Source organism: Heterocephalus glaber, unplaced genomic scaffold (genome assembly GCF_053883595.1).
Source record: "Heterocephalus glaber isolate CG9 unplaced genomic scaffold, H.glaber_assembly_v1.0 deba00001461, whole genome shotgun sequence".
NCBI classification, from domain to species: domain Eukaryota; kingdom Metazoa; phylum Chordata; class Mammalia; order Rodentia; family Bathyergidae; genus Heterocephalus; species Heterocephalus glaber.
In genome coordinates this window covers 19,136,447-19,154,499 of record NW_028258308.1, presented here as the reverse complement: position 1 = coordinate 19,154,499, position 18,053 = coordinate 19,136,447, and the positions used below count along the sequence as shown (strand labels likewise).

At 36.5% G+C, this 18,053-nt stretch overlaps 1 protein-coding gene across 36 annotated transcripts in view; it reads left to right on the top strand.

Annotated features, from left to right (window-relative positions):
* Positions 1-18,053, top strand: part of Sorbs2 (sorbin and SH3 domain containing 2) — a 392,887-nt gene that overhangs the window by 319,019 nt on the left and 55,815 nt on the right. For 27 of the 36 annotated variants that reach the window (XM_087217106.1, XM_021265020.2, XM_013075172.3 and 24 more), the window contains 5 exons: positions 1,573-1,745; positions 7,775-7,841; positions 8,523-8,567; positions 10,259-10,433; positions 13,097-13,211. In XM_087217106.1, coding sequence (XP_087073232.1) covers positions 1,573-1,745; positions 7,775-7,841; positions 8,523-8,567; positions 10,259-10,433; positions 13,097-13,211 — 575 coding nt within the window. Of the gene's footprint in view, positions 1-1,572; positions 1,746-1,825; positions 2,543-7,774; positions 7,842-8,522; positions 8,568-10,258; positions 10,434-13,096; positions 13,212-18,053 lie in introns of those variants that run through there. The other 9 variants (XM_087217109.1, XM_021265040.2, XM_087217112.1 and 6 more) reach the window with 2 other exon arrangements.

Sequence of the window (18,053 nt, the reverse complement as noted above, 5' to 3'; positions counted from 1 at the left end):
ATTTGTGGCTGATAGAAATACTATCATATAGTTGCCCTCTCCAGTCCTTTGTGGAATTAAACAGTCAATCAGAATCCAATATTGCATTGTCTCTTAATTTGAAGTAGCTTTAAAAAGACATGACTTTATGGCCAATGGCATACAACTAAGCAGTTTTCTTAGCTTTGTCCATTTTCAAAAATATACTGAAAATTATTTTCTGTTACAAAATACATTAAAAGTGACCATAGTAGCAGCAATAGCAATTATAAACATTTTAATGGATTTTACCTTAGACAGACTTATACTCTAATTACCCTTATAAAGATGAGTTACATTTTTTAAATGACTACTTATAATGTTTTATTCAAAATTTTCAAGAAAAATATATTTTCTATGTCATATGTATATATTCATATATGTGTGTATCCCCACACACGTGTATATTGATAACAATGAATCCTACCTTGAGACATAGAGACAGTTCCATTTCTATGTAAAAGAACTTTCTGAGTGTCAGATCTACCAAAGCATAGCACAAATAATATAAACAAAGTGTCATTATTGGTCACCAAAACCCTGATACTAATGACAGAAAAACAGAAAGTTATATTAGTAATCGTATCAGGTGAATGGAAATCATTTTGCTTTTCAAAAGTACTTTCGACTCAGGGTAAGTGGAATATATAGTACATGTATGTATTCTCTGGTGCTTCTAAAAGTGATTAGAAGTTAATAAAGACAACATGCACATAGAAACTTGATAAATCTCATCTAATTTATTTCCTTAGGACAATTGTTATCCTCCAAGGACAAACAATAATGGCTTTGGTATTTTAGCCATGTAGGGTATTTAAATAATATTTAATCAATACTAACAATTTAGAAGTATTTATTGACCCACATAAGTCATTACATCCAAGCATATGTGTGGGTATAAAATTTTTTAGTTATTTTGATTTCACTTTATTTTTATGAAATTACTGTTATTCGCTCACCTGCCGTATCTTTTGTCTAAACATACATTTCAATACTTGTAAATAATGGTAGCCAGCAGTATCTCAAGACTAATATTTATGTTAAATATGGACTGAGGGAAATTACTACACTTTTCTCAGCTTCTGCTCCCTCACCTTTAAAATTGATTCTTGCCCCCAACCCACCTGCCTAAAAGATTCCCAGAAGGGAAAGATGAAGTAACACCTGTCAAGTGGTTAAGCAACAGTGGCTGGCACACTCATTCAGCAGGTATTCTTCCCCTCACCATTCCTCATAAGGTGGTGAGGTCTTCACTGTTATAGGCCTGTGTAATACACATCTACCCAATATCCATGACACAGTGACTCAGATATAAAATAAATGAGCCAAGGGCCAGGGATTTAGCTCAGTGGTTCTGCTGCCTGCCTCACAAGTGCCAGATCCTGAGTTCGATCCCTGGTATCAAATAAAATAAAATAAATGAGCCAAAAGACATGGTTATGGAAATATGGACTCTATGTTACAGGTGGTACACATGTACAAGAGGAACCATTAACTTATGTTTCTTTGTGGATCTGATACTACATGTTATATTTCACCAAATATTCTCCACAGATTCCTCAGAGACATATTCCCAGCATGCTCAGTCTCTGGATGGCACCACAGGCAGCTCAATACCACTGTACAGATCCTCTGAGGAAGAGAAGAGGGTGACAGTCATCAAAGCCCCGCATTACCCAGGAATTGGGCCTGTAGACGAATCTGGAATCCCTACAGCAATTAGAACGGTAAGAAATGCCAGCGTGTGCGTCTGCCTGGGTCTGGCACAGACTCCACAAAGGATGGATTGTGCATGGCTTTGTGCATTCCTGGGGCCTTATATAATGAGGATTGCCCTCTGAGCCACTGAGTTCTCATGAACATTACACTGTGTGGCAGAGAAAGAGGACTGTCCAGCGAAGAGAACAGCACAATCTGTTTTTCCCTTTCAATTTTAAAAATCATGAAAATTGTGATTCTATTAAATGACAAAACTTTTTGTTTTGTTTTATCTTTTGTCAAGGAGAGGTAGAGCCATAGAGAGAAAAGACAAGAAACAACAACCAAAAAAAAAAAAAAAAACCTGTAAATTCTTAGGCTACATGGAATTCCCACATGCATTGCAAACAAAGCAGTGATTTGTTTCTTGAAATGGATGTGTGTTAACACCAAGAGATTGGGAGCCTTGAACTGGGAGTTGGGAGGTGAGATGACTGGAGTGAAGGGAGTTAATGTCAAGGAAAGGAAAAACTGTCTGAGGACAAATACACATTTCAGTGTCCCTCTTCAGTTGGTTCTGCTGAGAACTCTCCAGGGATGATAAATGAAAGTGTTGAGCTTTTTTTTTTTCAGTCTTTAAGCTCTGCCAAAGCATTGCTCAGTGTGTCGGGGCAGCCCCTTCTGGTGAAGTGCAGCAGCAGCACAGGCAGCAGGGAGCGCAGCAGGAAGCTGCTGCCGACCAAGTCCACTTGAAGAAGAGGTTTGTGCTACGGTAGCCAGAGAAGGAAGACAGGAAAGCAGGATGAGAGGCACAGCGTCTCTGCAGGTGAAATGCAGGGGAGGTGTGAGAAGGGAGCTCCCGCTGCATACACTCTGCCTGTTGTACCCACAGAAGGGGCTGGGGTATTGCCAAGAGCAGCTTCCCTGGAATGCAGACCTGGGGAGCCGGGAAGATAATGGATAGGGGAAAAGAATGGGGGAGATACGGAGGAAAGCAGTGGTCAGATCGAGAACACTGGAAAAGAACTAAAGGCAAAGTGTGTGTGTGTGTATGTGTGTGTGTGTGTGTGTGTGTGTCTGTGTGTGTCTGTGTGTTGGGGAGGGGTCCTTCCCTTTTGGAATTTTTATTTTTTATGTGAGGATTACATGTTTTATATACAGAGGCACAGAGAAAGAGAGGGAGAGATATGTTTGTTATGCTAAGCTTTCGCTTTATAGTTAAATCCCCAAAGTAAACCAATATAGCAGGCATTGAGTTTTAGACTTGTTAAAGAATGTTGAATATGACTAATTATAAAGTCCTAAAAATCTGTGTTGGAACTGATGATTGTCATATTTAAATGACAGAAAAAGTTCAAGGGTAATATTCTCAGTCTTTTGATGATTATATGTTTTTGGTGATGGTGTTTTGTCATTTGTCTTCCTTTTAGAAATTCTGGCTCAAAACGGTTAAATTCGAATTTTTCTACAATAATTTAGGGATACCAACAGAATGCCAATAAGTTTTGCTTAATTAACCCTTAAGGCATGGTGCATACTCAAACTAGGAAATCTTTGCTTGCTATCTAGTTATAGATTCTGTCTGAAAAGATTTTATCTGAAACCTCTGGGTATATTTTTAAGTCAATAAATGATATAAAGGATGGACATGCAAACCAGATGCATTCTTTTTATCTATAGTATATAATTTTTAACTGACAATTTCTTGTTTTGTTAGTTTTTAAAGAGAAAAACCGAGATGTTGGAAATGGTTTATAAAAATCAAGTAATATCAGTTTTTACATTGCTTTTCAACTGCCAAATCAAAAGCCTGCCTAGATATGCATAAGAAAACACATAAACTAAAAATGATATGCTAATTTCCCTTCTTTAAAATAAGCAACACAGATGTGCCTTATAAGGAACCATAATTTTTATGCACAATCATGCTTTACAAAGAAGGTACAGATCTGTGGAAAGTCTTCTCTTACTCATGTTTACTACTTTGCAGTCCTAAAGAGGACATCCCCAAGTATAGCTGTGTTTATAAATGTGAGTCAGGCATCTCTGAGCCATAGCAGACCAAGAATCTCCGAGGTTGTTTTTGTTCCTCATCCATAAAGAAAGCAATGATTATCACACTCACACTCAAACTGTTTCACATTAACTTTCCCCTTCGTGCATCCTCCAAAGTCAGCACTACCCCAATGTACCATGCAATGGTAGCATCTTAAATGACCAAGCAACAGAATTTTTTGAATAGTCTACAAATTCCAGAAAGCCAAGTATCAATACATACCACTTTTGAGTCCTTTTAGTGAAGGAAAGTAGCTCCAGGTCACCCTCTCTCAAGTGACCTGAGATGTCTATGTTAGCCTTTTATTGCCATTCTTAAAAACAACAACCAAAATCACTCGGGCTCAGATCCCATGAGACTGTGTAATTAAAACCTAGTTACCTGACATTCAAGATTCTTTTCTTCTTTCTTGTAATTCAAATATAACACTTGCTTGACAGTTTTCAAAGCCAGAAAGGGGCAAAAATAGAGCAAAATCACTACTTACATGTAGAAAATGTCTCTTTTCTTTTTGGAAATCTCTGCATGTCAAGTCAGTATGGAGCTCTAATGTCTCATAAACTGTATAGATGTAAAAACTGAAGTCTATTTAGCCAAGGTTATAACTGTATAATGAAGTCCTAGCCATTATTTCATGCAAAATAAAATGTATTTGAAGAACACATCTAAGAGTAAATTTCCTCAAATTTGAATAGGCTTCTATTTTCATAATCTCAATATTGGGCGTAACAATCTCTGTGATGGCATTTATAAAAGGAACTTTAAATGATTACAGTACTGCTTTTAGAAAGGGACATTGAGTCTCAGTATTCCTGTCTTACCAGTCTCATATTCTCCTTTGCCAATTGACTGACTGGGCATTTCCTGGCATCTCTGTGCTGACCATATAAAGCTAGTAAATGGCATAACTGTGAGGTCCTGCCTGATAGAGGCCCTCCAGCAAGCAAAGGAAAAATTCTGTCTGTAAAATGCATCTCCATAAGCAGTGTTATAACTTACTTTTTAAGATTCTTTGTTATTGCTGGTTGTGTCCAGATAAGGGCAGAACACATTTTTTTCACAAAGTTATATCTTATTTTTGCTTGCTTGAGTACCATAAAAAATAAAGCTTAATGAAAGAGAAATCAGTCTTTTATGAAAATAATACATGGTGGGCTGAGGATGTAGCTCAGTGGTAGAGCAGTTGCCTAGTATGCATGATAACCTGGGATCAATTTCCAGCACTGAAAAAAAAAATTTTTAATGAAAAAATAGATTTCTGCTATTTTTTTTGAAACAACAAAAAAAGACCCCTGCTTCATCTTTACACTCCTTACTACCAGCTCCCTATCACTGGACTATACAGTCAATCAACAATCCCTTCAATTTTTCATTATAGAGTCTAGAATCCAGAGGTGATTCATAACAAAGTAGCCTTTGAGTTTAATCTATATTTGTGGCGATTGCCAGAATTGTCTGTTCTCAGAGATCAAAATAAATTTAGCACAAGACCTTCATTTTCCAAATGAAAAATGCAATGACCCCATTTCTGAAAGAAAAGCCAGGATATAAAATCCCAACCAACACTTAGTCTAACAAGTACAAGAATATTTTATAGCAGACTTACCAAATTTTTTAAATCTAGAGATTGGTCTGGAAATTTTACAAGGCCTAACTGAAAAATACTGTGTGTTTAAATAAAAATATTATTACAGTAAAAGACACATTGCCATTAATCTGCCTCCATATATTCCCCCTTGCTTTGCACACAGCTTAGGCCATTGCTCCTTGCCACTTTCGGAAGCAGTTCTGGAAGTCTGCTTTCATGAATGTCTTTCATTGCACTGTCCTGGCTGCCTCAATGTCCTGATTTGATCCAAAACATTTACCTTTCATCATCATTTTGACTTTGGGGAAGACCTAAAAGTTGAACAGTGCCAGATATAGTTAATAAGGTAGATGAGGACACACTGCAATATTTTTACAAGTCTGTCTATCTATTGCATGGCACTTAGCAGCAGGATTCACCATATTTTTAGTCACGCCCCATAAAGACACGTAATTTTTTAAATTTAAATATACACCATACTTTCTGATGAGCCTTTGTATTTAATTACAGAGAATGAGGTTCTTGCCTGAATAGCTCTGAAAGAGCTGAGATAAAGATCTTGCTAACCAAAATGTTTAATTACAGTTATAAAGGTGTATGTCTACTTTTGCCACTAGCTAGAGTGAGTCTTTAGCCCCATGTAAGATGGCAACCAAATCTTCACTGGTTCTTAAGCCAGTTGACAACTGCCATTGTTGTGCATCCTTGGGGCCTCTAACAGGAAAGTTACCCACACCGAGATGCTACCAAGCAGCTGAGGGTTCAGTGTAACTGTTTTCATGTCCACACCCTGTTGGTGTTTGACTGGCAGTGATATGGGCTCCTTTAGTGTTAGTTGTCCTCCTGGCCACTTGGAGCCAGCAGCCACCAGCAGACTGTGGGAACTCTTCCTACCACTAAAGGTGGTGACTCTTCATTGTTCTCCATTGTTCTCTGCTGCTTGTGCCTGACTACTAAAAACTTTCAGCATCAGTGGCCTTTAGTGTTATCAGCCCTGACTGCCAGAGGCTTTTAGTGCCAGGACCTTTGATATTACAAGCACCTTATGTATGAGTTCAGCCTGGAAGAAGCTTTATTAGGACTTATGCTGAATCATAAGGGGGGATAGCACACTGCACTGAGCCTTCTAAGGGAATGGGGTTGCTTATAAAGGAAAAAATGCACATGCGCATTGTCACACTTTCTGGGCAGGCCTGAGTGATGGAGGCTGCAAGGGGCAGAATCATGCAGAGAGGCTCCAGGAGAGCATCCTCTGGGATAGGTCCATGAATGAAGCCTGCTGCAGCTAAAACAATTCTCAGAGTGGCTGTGATGTGCCTGATGTGGCCAGGATAGCTGCAAGGCTTTGGGGACAGCTGCAGAATAAAAGTACCTTTCAGAGAGTGTTAGGTCCTTCTGTGCTGTACAGGTGTACAATAATGTTGAACTTACATCCAATAAGCTAGATTTAGTCAATATTTTATTCTACAAATATTTGAGAAATATTTAAGTTTTTTTACAGCTTATATTTATTGACCATTTATTATATTCTAGGCCTTTCTGTATACATTATCTCATTCAATTTCCACAATAACCCTGTGATGCCGATATCATTATTTCATTGAGAGAGGAGAAAATTAGGGCTCAAAAAGTTTATAGAATTTTCCCAGATTCATATTGCTAGGAAGTATTAAACAGTAATTTGACTCTTGATTCAAGATTGAACATTAATTTCATCTTGCCACTGTATCTTTTTGTCATGTCCAAAGGCCAAGATGCATAAGGATCTTCTCTCCAAGGCCTAAGAATTTATCAAGACAGAAGTGGCATACAGCTCATTTTCCAGTTAAGGGAATCTTGGATCAATATCTACATATTTAGATTGCTCTGGGACTCTAGATTATCTACTATATTTAATATTTTAGTAATTTAGAACAGTATATATCAAATTTATTTCTCTTAACCTAAGCTGATCAAAATATAGTGTGAGTAAAAAATATTCCCTAGTTAATACCAAAAATAATGTCTTGATAGAACATTCAAAAAAAGTTTTTAAGAATAATGATACCCAAAAGAAATTAAGCAAACCTTTGCAACAATAACTTTTATTCATGGACTTTTTTTTATATATAAGTGTATATGTGCTGGTATCTATTGTCTAGTGCTGGCCACAGCTATAATTTTACCAAGTAAAACCATAGCATCAAATGTTCTGTTTCAGCCCAAACTGGAACATGAGGTAATATATTTATATTTTACTGCACATCTAACTGGATAAATTACTAAAATTGCCTTCAAATAATAGCACAGAATCTGGAAATTTTATCACTGAAAACATCTGCTATAAAAAAGATTAAATATAAGTCAGGAAAAACATTGAAGAGCAATGATGACCTAAAATCAGTTTTGTAATTTTTGGACATTCTCTTTTGCAGACAGTTGACCGGCCCAAGGACTGGTACAAGACAATGTTTAAGCAAATTCACATGGTGCACAAGCCAGGTGTGTACATTGTTCTACTTTCTGACCAGGCCTTTGTAGGCTGAATGATGCTTACACCTCTTTCACATAGTTCTTATTCACACAAAAATGTCAAGACCCCAACAAACTTCGTTCTCTGCCTCATTCTTTTCAACATCCCTCTGTTCTCCTTATATCTCCCCTCAAGTCACAGATCTGTGCCTCTGCCTGGCCCCAAGCTGCCTCTCAGGAAGTGCCCCTGGAGGACTGCCAGGTCTTCTGGTCCTACCCTTCTGTCCTTCCCCACCCACACCTACACTGGTATGTTGTCTGCTTCAACAGACTCCTTGTTCCTCTGTCTACTCTATCTGCTCCTTATTAACACAGTGAGCACTGGTAGATCTGGCTGAGTATGCTCAGTGCAATCGACAGAAGATCTTTAAAGCACTTGCTAAAGGAAAATCATGACCCAGAAAGATGGCTGCCTGTGCAAATGAGGACAAGGGACCAACTGCATGCTGTGAAGAAAGCAAGCAGCAAGATAACAAAAGTCAGTCTGCAGAGGCCCACCAAAAAGCAGTATTTGGAAATAGAAAGTGGTATTATGAACTAGGAAAAATGAATTGCTTTTTCTAGCAAATTTGTGTTGTTTCACTGAAGTTCTGCTATCATGTGAGAGTCATGGAAGCTGTATTACCATAATATTTATGTTTCATTTTCTAGATGATGATACAGACATGTATAATACTCCTTACACATATAATGCAGGTAGGATGGCTTTCCTTGCTTGCAATGACTATCTTGTGCTTGGCAATGTTGGGAAGAACTACACGATTTCTTGTTTCACCCCTTTGTTTGGCCATACCTTGTCAGTTCCTATAATTAAGAGGATGCTATCTTTTCTCAGAGTATGCATAACAAAAACACTGATCCTTTCTCATGGAATGAGAACTGATACTGTTTTATCTCATCCCCCCCCACACACACACACTGTTAGTTTATTCTCAGCTTCAAGAATGTTTAACCAAAGAGTGAAGGACAGTGTAAAGGGACATAGTGTGACCCCATAAGATAATAATCTTCTGTAATCAGCAGAGAGAGTGGTTACACTTGCGTAAGATCTTTCAGACACATTTCCCCAAAACAAGTCAAGCAAAAGCATTTTGTGACCTTCTCCAGGCTTTTGCTTGCGTATGCAACCATTTAATGAAAGATTTTAAAAATCTCATTAGGCTGGGCCACTTTTCTGATTCAAAGTTGCAAATGAGCATAATTTAATAATTTCAATCCTGGACATTTATACTTATATTCGAGGGTGTTGGCATCTTATGCAGTGGTCTTAGGGCTGGAGTGTAGGATCCCTAAAAAATGTTCCCCTTCGTTGCTTTTTCCTAAGTGGGAGATTCACTCAGGGCCTCCTTCTACTGCCCGGCCTCAAGTGACTACTACAGTTATCCCTTCATCAGCTAAGCCCTAATGTAGAGATGCTCTGGCAAGCCTGGCAGCAGAATGGCATGATGCCATCCCCTCCATGATGCCTGCACGCAGGGCTTTAACTGTTAGAGATTTTCTACTCATCTCAAATGTCAAATAGAGGAAAAGTGAGTAAAATAATCTTAGAAAGCTATCACACCTTTGGTTTTAGGTCCTGGCTCCATAATACCCATTAAGATATTCCTTTCTACTTTTCCTAATGGTCACACGTACACCAAATTCACCTCCTTTACTTAACTCAAAAGCTAAAAGATGACTATAGAATTGAGGCAAAAACTATAGGCAAAGACATTGTTTCTTTTCATTTGTCATGGAAATTGGCTTGGGCCTTCAGAAGCAGATGAACACAAATAGATGTAGCACAAAAGTTATAAGGTGAGGAAAATTCAGAATTTTAATACTTTTTTAAATAATGAAGTCTGTGTCCAATTATAATTAGTGAAATGAGAGTCACTTACATATTGCCCTGCAGAGATCTACAAGTTTCAGTCTCTTCCCTTTTAACCCAACACCCTACTACTTTATGTCTTGCTTTTTTTATGCTTTTTCCTCCTCTATGCTATCCCTGCTAATATCTTCCATCCACCAAAATTAATCCTTTTGGGCATGGGTTTCATATTATCTTCTCTGACCAATCCAATGTCTCATAATCCAGGAAAAAATTTGCTGAATTCTTCTGAGTTTATTCTTACTAATGGTTTGACTTGATACTAATACCAAAATAATTGTTGATGATTTACTGTAATCAATGCTTGGGTGCAGAATAAATTAATAATTAATTCATAAATAATGATGAGTAAATTGATATTCTTAATAAATTAATAAACAATATGCCACCTAATATATGCAATATGAATATGCTTACTGATAATAATTTTGGCAAAATCATTGGATATTTTGAATTATACAGACAACTTAATGCACTTTTAAAATGTTATTTGCTTCTTTTGTTTTTTTCATGACAGGTTTGTACAACGCACCATACAGTGCTCAGTCACATCCAGCTGCAAAGACCCAGACATACAGACCTCTCTCCAAGAGCCACTCTGACAATGGCACCGATGCCTTTAAGGAAGCTTCCTCCCCAGTGCCTCCCCCACATGTTCCCCCAAGACCAAGAGATCGATCTTCAACAGAAAAGTAAGGCATTCTCCCCCGAAGTGGTCTGTAGTTCACTCAGGGTAAAAATAAAGCCACATAACAATCAGTAGAAGAGTCTGCGCAGAGAGAACATATGCACAATGCTTTTAGTCCATACACATACTTCTTGACTCCCTCTACTGGGATTGCAGCAAACAGTGTCACAGTATTGGATCATGCCATCACAGTGCCCTAAATTAAATCCGAAGTACTATAATCAAAATATATGGTGCTTGTTTAAATTTTAAAATTCCATTGTAGTAGAAGACACATTGTCATTAATTTCCCTCAAAATACTTCCTCTCACTTCAAACACATATATCCCATTTTTGTTTTCACTGTCTGAAGCAGTTCTGGAAGTCCTCTTTCATGTGTGACTGTGAAATGTGATCAGAAAACATAATGAATGATGCTGGTTAGTGCCAATCCAACAGAAAGGCAGGCTTATAACAGTATGTCTTTATCCCCTTGATGTGGCACTGTGTGACTTCTGGCTTTTCCCCAAAGTCAAAATGACCACTGAAAAAACATTAAGGTAGCCACAATCCAATTAGAGACACAAAAGTGGAGTTTCAGAACTGCTTCAGAGAGTAGCAAGAATGACAGGATAAGTGTGTCTAAAGCAAGAGGGAGGATTTGGAAGGGATTAATGACAATGTATCTCTTACTGTAATAACTTTTTTAAAATTTAAGTATTCACTGTATTTTTTCCATCAGATTGCATATGCACATTTACTTTTTGATCAATATGTGCATATAAGAAATAAAAAAGAAATAAGTGAAATGAATTTCCTTTGCTGTATACTAGGTTAGAGACTGTACAGTTAATTTTCACTTCCCTGAGATTTAAAGTATTTAGTGTATTAATAAAATATCTTTTTGAAGCCAGAGAAAGTTATTCATAACTCCTAAATCAGGCCTTAGTTAATGAGTGTCTATCCATGACTCATTTCTACCAGCTTGCAGAGCTGATTCCAATTTTCACTTTTCCACTGAAATATTTTTATACAAACTATTCACACTCAAATAAAAAATTATGAACACATTCCTACTGTGTAATTGTATTAGGTTCATGACTAATATTCCCAGAAATAGGCAGTCTTTATTGAGAGCTCACTACAAGCCAAGTACTAAGTAAGCTAAACACTTTTCCTATATTAATCAATTAATTCTGAGATCATCTCAATGAGATATGCTCTACTACAAAGAGAAAAAATAGGTAAGGAAATTGTAGTAATTTTCCCCATTCATACAGCTATTTTATCCCAGCCAGGAGTCACACTCAGCTCTGCTTAAATGCAAGCCTTCTCTCCCTTTACTGACAATGAGTAAATAAGGATATAAAAATTAGTCTTTATTAATACTGATTATTGTGAATCATCTATTATACTCATTCAGAAAAATTATATTTTAAGGTTATGAGTAATTAATGATCAGGTAGAGTACAAGATACTGCAAAAATAGACATATCATGTGTGAAGAATTTCTCATTTTGTTAACAATATCATGAAGAATTATGTGTGATATCTTAAAACAGAGGAATAATTGTCTAGTCACAAAATAATATCTTTACTGACAAAAAGAACAAAATTAACTGAGAATTAAATGTATTATTTGTTCTGTATGTTAGTAAAAAATAAATCCCTCATAAAGTAATATGCTGGTCCCTTGAAAATTCCTCTGCAGGGAAAACAGACACAATTTTACTGTGTGTGTTTTACACAGGTGGTAAACATCAGACTGAAAAACTTGAAGGGGTTTGCCAACTACTACTCATCTGTGTAGTAGAAAACTAGAACTTCCCCTATTCTGTCTCTTAGAATACTGCTATTTCCAACATGCTCTGGAATTAGAATTTCATTCCATTGTATAAAATCCAAATTTCCCCACTCTAAAGTCAGAAAATCTATCTTCCTGAAAAAATAAATCAGTAAGTCCTTCCTTTTCCAACAAAAGCCTTCCACCCTGGAAAGTTTGGACTTGCTAAGTCCTCCTTTGAAGCATGACTTGTGAAATCCAACAACCTCTGAATGACATTGGTTTATGAAAAAGAGCAGACTGCACTGAGACAGATGTTGGACTCCAGTTTTTCAAGGCTAACACTAAAAGGGCTCTCCAGTGGCATTCGGCTTGTCCCTGTGCATGTCAGCCCAAGTGACATTGTTGTGCTTCTCACAGGCAAACTCTGATACCACTTACAGGAAATGAAATCAAACATGATGTGTGAATGACTCCTTGTCACTTTGGATCAAGGAAGCCAGGTCATGGAGTGTGGTGGGTTAAACTCTCATAGCTTCAGGGAGCATACTGCCATTTATTTTAAACTCAAACAGACACAGCTGAATTAGAGACCTAGGGTTTTACTAACAGTCACTGTCTGCATGTCTACAAACAAAATCATGTCAGTTTTTGAGCCAGCAGTAGTTAGTCACATGAAAAAATAGAGGAAACTATAATATGAAATAAGAGAAATTGCTCTTCTTAAGTCATTTATATAAAACAAAACATCAATGTGATATTCTTCATAGACTAACTTTTTATCCTGAGAGATTGTTTTTAAATCTATATCAAAATTAACTTTGAAAACAAATAGCGAGTGGAATGGTGCAGCCACGTTAAGGATACAGAATTAGTTTAATGTGTGATTTGTTATTTATTTCTAGGCATGACTGGGATCCTCCAGACAGAAAGGTGGATACCAGAAAATTTCGATCTGAGCCAAGGAGTATTTTTGAATATGAGCCTGGGAAGTCATCAATTCTGCAACATGAAAGACCAGTAAGCACTTGTCACTGATCCCTGTGCTAGCTCACTAGTCTGGCAAGGCTCCCAAATAAACCTAAATTTCATGTCATTTAGCATTTTTGGGTTTGTTGGTTTGTTTGTTTTGTTTTGTTTTGTTTTGTTGGTACCAGGGATTGAACTCGGGACCTTGCATTTGCAAGGCAGGTGCTGGAACCACTGAGCTAAATCCCCAGCGACTCATTTAGCATTTTTGCCATAAAAGTAATTTATTTATTAGGCATTACTTAGGAATCGTGTTTATTTTGTGTCATGATTTGTGCATCGTATCTCAGAACTGAAAGATGCACTTTAATAATCACATGTATATGTGCGTGTGTGCAGGATTCATATTAACATATAACCACAGCTGATTGTGAACCTGAGATCAATTTTAAAGAAACACTCATAAATGTACCACTTAATTGCTATTCTAGATTTCTAATGAAAAAAACCATTTCTTAATCCCTGTGAGATATATATATATATATATATCCAGATGCATCTTTTTTTTGCATTTTATTAAATTCTTTTATTGGTACATTTTAGGTATACAACACAATTACATTTCTCATTGGGAATTGTACCTTTACATAATGCATCTTGGTTCTTATTTTTTCCCCATTCTTACCCCTCCCTTCACCCCCTCCACCCTTCCCTATTTACAAAGACTTTATTTCCATTTTTTCCATTTCTCATCGTTTTTCCTTTCCCTCCAGATGCATCTTTTGGCTCCCATATTGTATTCTTCATATTTCTTTCACTTAAGGAGAAATTTTCCAAGTACTCTTTCTTATAACAAATTACTTAATTGATTCTCATTAAATCTCTCTCAGGTTACCAAACCTCAAGTTTCCTGTTTTTCATTCTAATGGATCAAGATAATACTCTGCATTATTTTTCTAATCATTCATTTTAATTATATACAAACAAAAAGATATATAAACTTGAGAAAAACCACTTGCCTCCTCTAAGGACAGGTTAACACACAGGCCCTTCCTTGGCCTTTCATCTTTGATCTCCCACATTTCTCTTTTCCATGGCCTCTGCTTCTCCTCAGAGATCAGTGCCCCCAAAATCTCTTTAAAACTCTTCAATTCCTCTGCCTCTCCAGCTTGTGTCTAGAAAAACATTTTATGTCAATAGCAATTTACTTGTGTCCTTGCTTTAAAAGAATTTTAGAATCAGTGAACAGGAAAAAGAGAGTTTTCTTTGTTAGCTCCTTTAAGAGTTTCCAAGAAATCACATTGTTACATAGAATGCAAGGCCAGTGGTGAAATTGAACTGGAAATCCTTGCCTTACACACCCAACATGAGTGTTCTTGATTTCATTTTCAAACCTTGCATTTGTGGTTGTGTTCTTCAGAAACATGTTCTAAATCCTTGCAATCACATAATTCCAACTTGGCATTTATCTAAGTCCTGTTTTTCTTTCTTCAAATAACTCCATTTTTTTTAGAATAACAACTTCAGAAAAACTGAGAAAAAGAAGGGACATCACTGATTTGAGGCTCCTTTGCAAACTAATAATCTTTTGACTAAAAATGGGTTATATAACTGAATATCAAGCTACTTGGAGTATTTCCAGGGTGAGAATTTAGTGGACCATAATGTCAGAACTGCATAAAATTTAAAAAGCAAACTAATGATCTTGTATTCAAATGTAAATGAAAAAACTTTAATGATCATTCTAATAATTTATCAGACACTTTTAAGATGATGAATATTGTAAACTGGAAAGCTTTTGTAGCTGTGGTGTCAAGAAACAGGATTGATTCTAGAAGTTTTCCCATCAGGATATTTCTATTATTTACTCATTCAACAAAATTGGTTAGGCAAGCAAACAGTTATGTACCACACTTTATGTTAGGTGCTGGGGACACAATGGGGAACAAGATACAGTCACTACCCTGAGGAACTTCAAGTTCATCAATTTGTGTAGCTACATGACTAGATCCACATTCTGCAAGTAAGCAGCTTAAATGGCTAAAATGGAGGCACTCCTAAGGAATCAACCCTGTGTCCCCTCTAGAGCTCATTTATGGATCCTATCATTATGACTGAAATTCCTAAATTACTCGAGTCTTTGGGTGAAATCTTTGAAGGCTCTTATTTTAAAACTGAATAAGAACAATAACAGTAGTTATAAATTTTTACTAAGCACCATATGTACCAGCTCTATAATTAGTACTTTATCGGATGTAATGTTCCCAATAACCTCACAACATACATACATGGTATTCTCATTTTATAAATGAAAAGAGTAGAGTATGCATTAACTAACTTTACCTCAGGGTCACATTACTGGTGGGAGCAGGAGGTCAGGGTTGACCCCAATCACACTCATGCATGGGATGCTTGCTCACTGTTATATCAAGTTATTTGGGTAGGAAATATTTAGCTGGAAGTCAGTGTCACCTTAGTTTATTTCATTATTTAACAGTATAAATTAGATTATTTAGTATTAATTTATAATAAATTTAGTGTATTTAACGTACCAGAAACCAGGGCCCTGAGTAATTAATATACCTAATGGTCTTAAAAATATAGAAAGGTCAGAAACCATGAATGTTGACAAAGATTCAGATATGTGTAAGTCTATTTGGCCACAAGAAAAAACAAGTCGAAGGAACCTGGAAACTTGGAAGAGTATATAGTAGGTTATATGATGAGAAGGCAAGTAATAGTCAAACTAGCCATGCATATTTTACAAAAAAGAAATAGAACAGCATTCCTTTGCCCCTTTCATTTTTCATCTTTGAAAATAATTCACAACACCTATGCAACTATGAGGTGCTATTTTAAATTCCTAGATAACCCAACTATTGGTCCAGCTTTCCTAGCTTGGATACCACTCTCTTGAGTGACCTCAAAATCCCACACACAAAGAGAAATGCCAGTACCATGTCTCTCTTCAGGACAATCATAATCCATTGCCTTGGTTACAATGACATCCACCTGATCCATTTTGCTAACTCTCCAACCTAGTGCATCTTTAAAAAAATCTTTATAAAGCCTTCAGCTCAAAATTTTCTCCTAGCTCTCCATTATCCCTAGAGAAAAACTCAAATGCTTTAATATAATTTACAAAAATGTGGCATTCAGCCCCAGCTCAGCTCTCCAGCCCTGGCTCTTTTCTTCCTGCCCTCCTTGTCTATGTTCCAGCCACACAGAGAGCTTTAAATCCCCTCCTTGCTGAATCTTTCACAGACCAATCCCTCTGCCAGGAAAGCTCTCCTTCCCCCGCTCCCTTCACATGAAAATTTCATCTCATCTTTCAGGTCTCAAGGCTAAGAGGTTGTCCCTCCTGGACACTAGATGTAAAGCTCTCCCTGCTGTACCTCAGTGTCCCTTACCATAACTGGAATAACAATGAGCTGCAATGGTCTGCTTACATCTCTATCCCTCACTGGTTTTTAAGCTCCTTGAAAACAGAACTATGTGTGGTGAAGCACTGTATCCCCCACACAGAACATGCTTGGCATGTGGTAGGAGTCTAATGGCTATGTATCAAATGAGGCAATGAATGAACACAAGTTTTACCCTTGTGGTTGGTGGATGAAATTGATGACAGGCTGAATCTTTTTTCTGTTACTTATTTATGAGGTCTGTACATTTCTAGTGACAAAAGACCCAGGGAGTCTCCACCAAGGCAGGTAGGAGGCCATTGACACACTGTTATTGGTAACTGTGGCTCACTAATTCATGATTTCCTGCAGTACAAAGGAGACAGAGAAGGCAATAAATACAATGTGAACAAAAGTCTACCCCAGACCTTGGCAAAAAAGATCCTTCAGAAACCAGTAGCATATGAATTTATGTTCTTTAACAGGAAAGCAAAAGTAGATGCCTTTTTTTGAAGCTTATAAATATTCATTTGACTAAATGGCCCTAACTTTGTTCTTGAAAAGGACTTTGGAAACACCAGGGATTTATCTTTAACTGACTTGATCCACAAATCAAAACCATACTTCCACAATTTATTTATTCCATGAGACAACCATTCAAACTCCCTAGTGGGATTGTATTAAAACTTTATCATCTAAATTGGATATGCTTCTAGGTGAGCCATGTTAATATTTTTTGATTTTAAGAAAGCATTTGTTTAGGAGCTCTTTACATTTGATAAAATAAAAAAATGAACAAAGATGTTACCTTTCCTTAGGATAACTAAACCTACACAAAATAAAAGCAGAAGAAATAAACAATGAAAGCACTGTATAGAGTTGAAAAGCAATTTAAACTAAAAGAAGACATAAGCTCTATCAACAAAAATTGCCATTCAGAATTAAAGCTATACACATTTAGGGAGTTTCATCTGATGCTGTGAACCATAAGGATTATCCCAACTAACAATGTGTATAGATAGCATTTATTGTGGAGCCACAATAAATATATAAACATAAAACATACCAGCAGATGCATTGAAGCATAGAAGATAATGAACATATAAATGTTCAAGCACTTTTTGTTTGGAATACTATATAAAAACAGAAGACTGATAACAATGGAATTTCTATAATTACAAAAGAAGCAAAAAGCTTTTAAAATATGGAAAACATAAAAACTTTAAAAATTGCTCACTTTGATAGCTTTTCAATAAGAATCATGTGTGATTTACAGTTTTAGCTTTTCTTAAACACTTCTTTTTGCATTGGTGATGTGAAGCTAATGTTAAACAGAGGTTTACTAAGTTTTTAAAAATTAAAAGTTAAAGAAAATAGGATTACATAGATATATGACAATACTTGTGCTCTTTTATCTTTTATAAGCAATTAGAGTAAAGCCTATAATACTTCCTAGATGGGTTCCTGAGTGCTAACATTCACACTGAATTCA